Raw genomic sequence first — 10,626 nt, 5'->3', positions numbered from 1 at the left:
TGATGGGGGTGTATATGAAACAACAAGTGGACCTTGACACCGATGGCATCAATGTGCTCCACTGACAAGAAGTCTAGTCCTTCTTGTTACTAATACCCTTAAAAATATATTTAAAACATGAAGGAAGCTATTCCTTATAAAAGAACAACTATTTCAGACATTTGACCTTGACCTTGGGATCAATTCCAAAATCTAATCAGTTCATCTGCTGGATACAATTCAATATAAATCCTGCAAATATTTAATCACTCCACTCGTTCTTGAGCTGTTGCGCTAAAGAGAATCTCAGACAGATGCACAGACAACCACAAGACATAATGCCTTCACCACCTAGTGGTGGAGGATTAAAGACAATGAGGTAGAGAGGGTAGATGAGACAATGGGTCACTAGTGGCTGAGGCATTTAAGGGTTAAAGCAAGTAATATATTCAAAAAGTACATTCGTCAAAAAAAACCAACACTTCCCATTCCCAGAATTTTCCCCAAATTGGCCATGCTTCAGAAATCAAATTCCATTGGTAGAGTCAATGCTCCAGATTTGTATTGCTATTTTCTCTCTTATCAACAACACTGGATTCAATAATGGACAAATAATAAAAAAAATTCTATATGGTTAGACACTGAGCAGAAAATAGGCCAAGATTTGCTTTTGAAAAATTTACCGTTTATAAATAATTCAGTTAAAACACATCCCTGCCAAACTTATGTAATAAGGTTAATTTCTTGCATTTTGGAAATGGGAAAGGCATCATGGAAAGTAAAAAATCTTTTTAGACTCTCATTTAAACAAAAACATGTCCAAGGGATTTAGTTATGACAATCAGTTTACAGTGCAATTGTAGCATGTAGCCTAACCAGCTATTTCAATGTTTCATAGATATTGCAATTTGGTGTGCAATTGATGCCATTGCTGATTCTCTCTTATCCTCTTTTGACACAGTCTTATCTGGGACTTGATAGCTCCCTTGCATGGTGACTCATGGAACACCTGAGGATCAAGCTTTTCAAACACACATACACACACACACGCACACACACAGTATATATTTTACCACTTACTGCGTCTTTCATCATCTGATCTGTTGGCATCTGTCCATCAGGAGATCTGACTGATACATGAGATACATGAGAGCAAATTTTTTGAAAGAATATTACAAGACATCCTATCACTCTGAGATCTGACCTGTTGTGTCCTTTCACACAATGATTCCTTAAAGTTTCTGAACCTTCAACATGTGTTTGTTAAAATAACCTGTGTGTTAAGCAGGTCATACTTTTGAGTCATTATATTCAGCCTAATATCACACACACATACTCAGACTCATATGTAAATATACCAACACGATAACGAAGCGTGATTTCACACTTCACCTTCTTACTCTATCTTTTTCTAACACACAAACAAAGACAAGACTATCTAATGGAGGATGCAATTATTTACCAAAGAAAGGAGAGCTATTTATTTGTGGCATTGCACAGGGTCTCTATCATTACCATTGTATGGAAATGTAAAGTCTTTCTCTCTGTCCTTCTGTTGCTCTCCATCCTTCACACAAGCACTTACATAGACATACACACGTGTGGATTCACATTCAAGTTTCTGGTGTCTTGGGGTATAAAAATACATCAAAGACTTGACACAAGCTCATACACACAGAGGAGGAATCGATGTTCGATGTTCAGAGGTTCAGTAAACATGGGCTGATCACACTCCTGTAGCTACTGAAGCTCTGCCTAGACACATCACTTATTAACTCAGACTGATAAAGCTACACCAATATAAGAAGGTCTCTCGATCAAATGATCATTTTTAATATAAAAGGTAAAAATTTATTTTCTTTCAGAACCTAGATCTTTTTTCTTTAACAAAACAAAAAATGTATAACTACACTTTATATACATATTTTTACGGTTCTATAATCTGACTTTTGAGATTTTCACTGAATCACTTTTTAACATACATCCTCCCATAAACACTTTTTCATTGCAAACACTTTCACTTATCACACTTTTTTTTAACTAATAATTATTGTAACACCATTTAGTTTATTGTCTGTGACTTCCTCTTTCTTTTTGCATTTTGTTTGTGTTTTATGTCTTTATTTTATATGAAGTTTTGCTTGTGACTGCAAAGCACTTTAAACTGCATTAAACTCTCCTAAGCTGTAAGTGCATTCAGGCTTTTGTTCCCGTGCAGAAGTATTGGACACCCTATTTTTATATACTTTTAATGTTTTTTTATGACTTGTCTATGACTAATATTGAGTCAGTAGAAAAAAAAACTTTAGATGTTTTAAAAATTTTTTTTTTCAAACATTACTTTTCTAACCAAAATTAAATGTTGTAGAAAAATATCTATATGTAACAAGAAGGTAGCATACATCCAGGGTGTCCCTCGCCTTATACCCCATGCCCCCTGGGATAGACTCCAGGTTCCCTGCGGCCTAGTAAGGATAAGCGGTACAGAAAATGGGTGGATGGAAAAAGGTAACATATTATGCAATAGACCACTTTTCAAACAAAAACTGAATGCTAGGGATTAACTGCAGGGATTAATTGCAAAAACAAAAGCAAATGTGACCGTCAAATCCTGCAAGCTGTGGCAGATTCTCCAAGATGCTTAAAAAAACTTACCTTTCCTATAACATTCCTTATAAAACTCCACAAAATATACTTGAGACTACTGATGCATTTTAAGAGCTATCATGCCAAATATATTAACTTGATTTAGTTTATTGCTGTTTACTGCTCTTTTTATATACATTTTCTAATGCAGAAAATGTGTAATTTCATTATTTTTAAGGCATCTTTGCTTTACAGAATTTCTTTACATGTGCCCAAGATTTCTGCACAGTACTGTATAATCCTACAATAGAGTATTTTCCTATCAGAAGAACCCTTAATTATTCAATGAAACTTTAAAGCACCCTTTTCCTAAGCGTGTATATACCTTTCATACATGTGTCACTGCTGAATAATTCATCGTAACCAATGAATTATTATGTATTCGGATGAATATCTGAATTTTAAGGACTTTTAAGAAAGATACTGTACAGTATATATACTGTTTTATTTATTATTATATTGTATGTATCTATTTTTGATGGAGTTTGAGATATTTCTTTCCTTTTTGTCTTTAGATCTCACTTTCTGACTTTATAAAGTTCCTAATGTTCCACTTCATGTGTTGCTGGTCCACTTTGTTGCCCTACTTCCATTTTCCTGCCTCAATTGAACATCTGCTGAAATCTCATCTAATATGTTCCACTTACTGTTCTCTTCTCCCTTAACAACACCCCCCCCCCCCAAAAGCGTTTACAAAGCATTGCTGGAACATTTGCGACAGGAGAGTTCAAGCCTGAGCATTGATTCACACAGCTACACATAGCTTAAAGCCCACTCTGCTTTTCCAACAGGAAATATTCAGTACTCTTGTTCTAATGAGGGTTATTTCCTTTTAGCACATAACTCTGAGCAGTGTGTAATATTGGGCAAATGTGAACAATGAAGTAAAGTTTAATTATTTCTAAAACACATCTTGTAAAAATCAATCTTTCACATTCCCAAATTTTGTGATGTTTGGAAACTGATTTGAATTTTGTTCTCTCAAATAGAAAATAAATTACATTCTCCGAATGCCTTAAATTCCCCAGATAATTGTCATAGATGAAATAAGTGAAGCTCCCTAACAGGAAATGGTACAAACATTACAATACAATGTTTGAGCTGCTTGCTGGAGAACTTTTCTGCTATAAAAATTATGTATGCAAAATTGGACTAGCATTCATACCAGACAATCTGTGCATCTTAGGTTACTTTGTTCAGAATTTAGTCAGTATGATCATTCCTTTCAGTGTTATTTATGCGTGTTTTACTTTGAACTCTTTACATGAGCAATGGTAGCATAGTGCTTAAAGTTCTGTGCTTGTAACTAGTAATACTGTGAGATCAAATTCCAAGCCTCTTGAAATCCCCTGATCAACCTTGCTCATATAAATGATTGAGTTTTATATGGGCTTATTTCAGATAAAGCCATATGACAAATGAATGAATCTATTTACATAATTTGGCTTATTCCAATATTACGTTACTTATTCATTCTGAATGAAAATTCTGTTCTGTCCTGAGTTGATGTAATTTGCATATTTGTTAGTGCTGTTCTTTGACTGACATCAGGCACTGCGACTCCACCCAGAATGTAAACATTTGAGTGGTATGTGTTAGTTAGGAGGACTCCAAATGGTTTAAAACCAAATGGTATACAAACATACCTTCAAGCCCAATGGTATACAAACAGACCTACAGTGTCATTATAAATGCTTCCCTTCAAAAATTCTGAAATGTGAACGTTGGATCTGCAATATAAAAATACAGACATGTGGAAAAACCTAAACTGATGAGGAAGATAAGCAGTGGAGATATGTCCAAGATCCAATCAGCATCATGCTCTTGACAAGATCAACCACTCAGACAAATAGGTCTAAATGAAGAACAATGAAAGAATAGCAGGAGCTCTCTATCCTGACCTCACATGAACTTTGAGGACATTTCTAGAATATGAGGAAATAGACCCAAGCCTTTTAACATCATTCAAAATTTTTCAGAGATGAAAATCACACAATTGTATTTAAATGTTTTAATTATAGAATCTGTAATTGGACTTTCCCACAAGTCAACAAGTAATAAATACACATTCCAAAAGAACATTGAATTATGCTAAGCTTATAAATCTCTGAGACAGCAGAGCAGCAACAACTGACCAATTTAAAGTGAAGCGGATGCAACATCTGTGAGATTTAATCCTGAGAAAGGTTATTCTGTTTTCAGGCACCACTAAATTTATAATAAATAAATACAAATATTTATATACACAGTCAAATCATTAAAAAAATCTATTTTTAGGAGCAACAGTAACAGAAGATATATTGTACCAAACAGGCCACTCTGTGCTTTGACCTACTGCAGAGTCTCTTGGCTTAGAACACTAATGTGTGGTCACTTAGTGTTCACTGGAAATGTTGGTCTTTAGGCTGGACAGGATAGAGATACTGGTCAAACTCACTGCGATCCAGCTGGTCAAGCATGTCCACTCGTACCTGTTCCAGGTAAAATTCTAGTGACGGTCCACCTGAGCACAGGACACAAGCACATACTTCTGAACCCTGCCGGTCCCACTGCTCTCCTCTCTGCTGCACTGCATGCTGGGAGGTGTAGTATAGCTGGGCTTCTGCTGAGTACACAGACTGCTGCGGGCATGCTAAAGACGAGTTCAGGAGTACTGCTCCATCTGAAAACGTTACCCCTCCATTTGAAATTGTTGCCCCATTCTGTGATGGGACTGGATGATGCTGGAAACTGTGACCATAAGGGTGTGTGTATGAGTTAGCTAGTGTGTGTGAGTGTGTGTATGGATATTGAAGAGCTTGGTTCTGGAGCATATAGCTGAGGTGGAAGTTGGGTGTGACATTGGTTTCATTCGTGGGCATCTTGGCAGCACGCTTGTTGGTCTTGCGCCGACGGGGACGGTATTTGTAGTTGGGGTGGTCAATAGTGTGTTGGACCCTCAGTCTTTCTGCCTCCTGCATGTACGGACGTTTCTCTGCCAGAGACATGGCTTTCCAGGTCTTACCTACAGAGCAAGTGAAAGAAAATGAGTATAGATTAGAAATATGATCAGAAAGCTTATAGCAATCAGTAGTGTCCAATTCCAGTTCTGGCAATGGCATTCCTGATTCAATCAATCAGCTGATTAGAAAGGCCTTCATGAGCTAAACTTGGTGTTAGAATAGGGAAAACACTGAGCTCTTTATGGATAGCCCTACTGGACTGGAATCTGACAGCTTGATATAATTGATGGCCTGGATATATTGCATACATTAGTTTATGTGCTTTAGCTGTGCATACTGTGTTACAAATATATTGGATACCTGAAGTGTTAAAGAGAAAAGAAACAGGCACTTTTTGATGTTTCACTTACCAAGTATTTTACTCAGGTCGGTGTTTTCCAGATCTGGGTTGAGCTGAGCAAGACGTCTGCGTTCCTCTTTGGTCCAAATGATGAAAGCGTTCAGAGGTCTCCTCACGCGAGTTTCCGGTGTCGGTTTGGTTTCCGGACTGGAGCAGCTGAGCTCCGACTCAGCCGAGGCCGGGCTTGAAGGCCCTGAGACAGGAACCTCGGGCTGCTCAGTCGGTGCGTAACAGCGCTGCTCGCTCTCCAGCATTTCTTGCATGGAGCCCATGTCCATAGAGGGAAACATTCTGTCAAAGTACATGACTGTCTTTAAGACTTCTTCAGCCTGTTCATGTCAATCCCAGAGATCCAGTCGGACTTTAAGCGGAGCGCGGACCAATGGGCGCACAGAGGAGTGGATTAAAGGTGTGAGCCTCCACAGGTTTCCCACCTAAGTGAGAACTCCAAGGCTCTGAGTTAGATTAATAATAATAATAATAATAATAATAATAATAATAATAATAATAATAATAATAAAAGGAAATCTTCAAGCACGAAAATAAAGCTATATATGTTTATTACTGTAAATAAACATATTTATTTTGACACCAATCGTGTAGGATTCATGTACTAAAACAAGTACAGCAATTGTAGCTAATGACCTCGAATTATTTACATTTTGTAGCCTATATTATTTATTAACTATGTTTTTATTAATGTGTTTAAAAGAAAACTGGCAATGTATTGTATAGTATTTGAAACTCCATTAAGTTCTAACTAGTGTAAATTGTCTAATTTGCAAATCATAATCATGTTTTACGTTTCTCCCTTAGACTTCACAGACACTCGTGTTAGTCAAGATCAAGTACTGTGTATGTGCTGACTTGAACATGTTTAAATATTTGCCAGGCCTGCAGTAAAGAAAGAGTTCACGTTCAGGGCATCCTCACAATGCCACCGCGTCAGAGATTTCTATGTTCCAAGCTATAACATACCCAGTCCCTATAATGTACAGTACATTGGCAGTGTCTGTACATACTGTAGTCATAGGATCCAGATGATGACATGTATATGTGCTATTATAAAGGTAGGTATCGACAGACGTGCGTGAGACATTGGCTGAGTTGGGACTTGAAAGAGCATGTGTGAAGGCTATTTTGCTAAGCCTCAGGTTTTTGGGAACGATAAGATTCGCGCACGGAAACCTGTAACTGTAGGAAGGAAACGTGGCCTTGGAGTGGTGCAGGAGCGCAACGAGCCGTGCGCACTTCATTTTCCCTGCGGGAAAAATCCCGGCCATCAAAACTCCCTGACAGAGCTCCCTGTGGGATTAACCAAGGGCGGCTTTTTCTTACCCGAAATGTCAATATCTTTTATGAAAACAAAGTTCTGTATTTATTTTAGTTAAGCCTTGCAATTGCTTTAATGTGTCTATCTTTAGTCCATCGAGCTTTCCAACGACAAGTGAAGCGCAGAAGCATTAAACAATAGCTTGTATTTTATTGTATAAAAAAGTGTCAAGTGGAAGATTAGGTTTATCGTTTTTTAGGGTGCATAACTGAACCTAAAAGTGGTCACTGTGTATGTGTGTGTGTATATATATATATATATATATATATATATATATATATATATATATATATATATATATATATATATATATATAAATATTATTATTATTATTATTATTATTATTATTATTATTATTAACCAGAGAGCACCTTTTTTCTGACATTGTATGTTGTATATAATTATTTAAAATACTGCATATTTTCCATCTCATAAAATACTTATTATTGCATACTTTACGCATACTGACCAACCTTAGTCATAAATGTGTCTGAATCAAATGACACAATGCAAGAAACGAATTCATTTTCCTCCACATCATGCAGGTTAACAGTCAGTTCTGTAATGTATTTTGGTGTACAAGACACCTTTGGTGTGCAAGACATCTCGAATGCAGCAATATAACCATTTAGTTATATAATTGTATAATTTTCTTTGTGCTGGCACACAGGTGGTGGAATGAACTTCCCCTAAGTCAAAGAAAACCTCACTGTAGCCCACTAACACCACTCTGTCATGACTTTAGCTTGGGAGTATTCTTACACCCTCAGATATTTGCAATAGCATGAGGATCATGGAGACTCAAGGCATTTCTGTATAAGGGAGCTTTCTAAAGGCTGTAATTTGTAATTTGAAAATTTCCTCTCGATATTCAAAACTCGAAAATTGCAAGTGATTTTTAATTTTTGTTAATCACCAAATTAAATCATGGTATATATGAAGGGAAAATGTATTGGGAATTATTGCTATACTCTCTTAATACTTAATACTTAATACTCTTAATATTACTCTGTTAATATGTGTCATGGTGTATACTGCAGTTATATCTCTTTTATTTACCTGATCAAATTCATTCTTTCACTTTTTTAAAGTTTTGCTGCATTGAGTTTTTATCTTTCAGCTCTAATACACACAGAGCACCAGCCGGAGAGATGAGTGCTGCTGTCTCGGGTTTGATTAATGCACCTGCTGCTGTGTCTGTGTGTGTGTGTGTGTGTGTGTGTGTGTGTGTGTGAGAGAGAGAGAGAGAGAGAGAGAGAGAGAGAGAGAGAGCGACTTCAATTCCCTGTTAATACCTCCGAGCTTCAGCAGCCATAATATAATCATGGACAGAATCGCGTTGACACCTTGATCAAACACAGAGTCATCCATTCAGAAATGGCCTCTCAGTTAATTCAATGAGGCCAGTGATCAAGGTTTAGATTTTTATCTGTATGGTCTGGCTCATGTCTGCAATGAAACCTGTTTCCCCTCCTCACAAAGCAGAGACGAGCGTCCGTTAATCGATACAATTTAGGAATAATACATGTTAGACAGTCTAATGATACCGCGGGTAATCGAATTGAAGTGGACCGCCTCGTGCTTTTTTTATTTATTTATTTATCATGGAGGTCACGAGACCCAGGATGATTGAGTATTTGTGAATTGGAGACTAATTTGATCTTGCGCAAGCGATGATGAAATGAGAAAACACTGCAAAGACCACGTAACTACATTAGACAGCCGCCACAACAAGAAGAGATTTGGGATGATCAAAGCCTTGGGTTGCTTTTTTTTATTATTTCACAAGCTAAAATCTATCATCTATCTACAGTAATCTATAGTCTAAATATATAGTTTTAAATCTTTTTTTGTTGTTTTTTTGGTGGGATAGAAGGCGCATGAAATAATTAGTTAATAATTGCTTGCTTCGATATAGCCTTGCTGTATATAGTTCTTGTTGTACTCCTTAATTTGATTATTCCGTGGTGCAGTATGCCTATTTGTGTGCTTTTCCAACATACACACATGCGCGCGCGTATATATATATATATATATATATATATATATATATATATATATATATATATATATATATATATATATATATATATATATATATATATATACACTCACACACATGTTTGGGAGATAGTCTAAGTGGAGTGTCGTATCGATAATGCAATCAACCAAACATATTTACATCCTTACCTTATACACTTCCCAAATGTGAATACACTTCTTATGATGTATCAATTTGCATCTAAAAGGAGCGAAATGACAGCACACCAATACACATTCCTCTAGTGGCCTAATGTGTGTTTACACTCATAAGTGATGCGTTTTTTCAGTGTAAAGCTGCGCTGCTGCAGAAGTACGGAATCCACATGTGCGCGTGAACACGAGCGCAGGCCGCTAATGGAGTTAGTTAATGACAGCGAGAGGCTCAGCGTGAATACAATAATGTTAGTAGTTTCGGTTGACATCTTCACGACTGCAGGAAATATCGTGGAATCTTACGCATCTGTGAAATTCATTGTCTTGTGAGAAGTGTGTTGTAGCCTACACTGGCCCAAAGTTCGATGGTCTTAGAAAGAACCTCTACCATTCCTAGTCACGGCATCTTTTGTACTTTTAGGGTGTATCTTTTACCTGGAAAGTATATGTAGTGGAAAGTACTCTAAAACAAACAAACAAACAAACAAACAAACAAACAAATAAAAGCTAAGTAAAATTACAAGAGTGGTCATTAAGGGCCAGTCATGTATGTTAAATCATCATAAAGGAAAACTTACATTACCATGTAACAGATACACACTAAAAGTATAAAGTCAAACAGATGTACCCTTGAGGCTACCACACTAGTGACAAGACAAGGTTCTGTTAATACTATTTTCCCTGAAAGTGATGGTACAGTCATTTGGTCTTTGAGGGTTTCACCCCAGTGATAAGCGTTAATACCTTAAAACTAAAGTTTTTTTAAAAAAAATTAATAATAATAATAATAATAATAATAATAATAATAATAATAATGATGATGATGATAATAATAATAATAATAATAATAATAATAATAATGATGATGATAATAATAATAATAACAATAAATAAATGAATAAATAAAAACGCAATTAATTAATTAAGTAAGTAAGTAAGTAAGTAAATAATAATAATAATAATAAAACATTGCGAGATTGTAGGCTACTTTGACAAAGGATTCATGTTTAAACACAAGGAAAATCATAAATCTAAATGTCATGTAGTTATGGGTAAGGGTTTTTTTTCTGTCAAGTAAAAAAATACCTTTTTATGTCCAAAGGCTGTTAAAGTTCAGAAAAGTTAATTCA

The 10,626-nt window shown here is 36.1% G+C and overlaps 1 protein-coding gene across 1 annotated transcript; it reads right to left on the bottom strand.

Moving 5' to 3' along the window:
• Positions 1–4,713: 4,713 nt before the first annotated feature.
• On the bottom strand, positions 4,714–6,323 carry sox32 (SRY-box transcription factor 32). Its single transcript, XM_053630198.1, has 2 exons — positions 5,978–6,323; positions 4,714–5,629 (listed from the first exon to the last, which is right to left on the bottom strand). Exons 1-2 carry the CDS (start codon positions 6,270–6,272, stop codon positions 5,007–5,009), a joined length of 918 nt encoding a protein of 305 aa, XP_053486173.1. The 5' UTR covers positions 6,273–6,323; the 3' UTR covers positions 4,714–5,006.
• Positions 6,324–10,626: the final 4,303 nt, after the last annotated feature.

The sequence above is a fragment of the Ictalurus furcatus genome, chromosome 7, assembly GCF_023375685.1.
Source record: "Ictalurus furcatus strain D&B chromosome 7, Billie_1.0, whole genome shotgun sequence".
Lineage (NCBI taxonomy): Eukaryota > Metazoa > Chordata > Actinopteri > Siluriformes > Ictaluridae > Ictalurus > Ictalurus furcatus.
The sequence above is the reverse complement of the archived record's forward strand: the minus strand, read 5'-3'. Positions and strand labels throughout refer to the sequence as shown.

Coding starts and splice junctions, on each gene's coding strand:
- sox32 (XM_053630198.1), bottom strand. CDS start 6,272: ATGTACTTTGACAGAATGTTTCCCTCTATGGACATGGGCTCCATGCAA. Junction 5,630..5,977: donor CGACCTGAGTAAAATACTTG/GTAAGTGAAACA, acceptor CTTGCTCTGTAG/GTAAGACCTGGAAAGCCATG.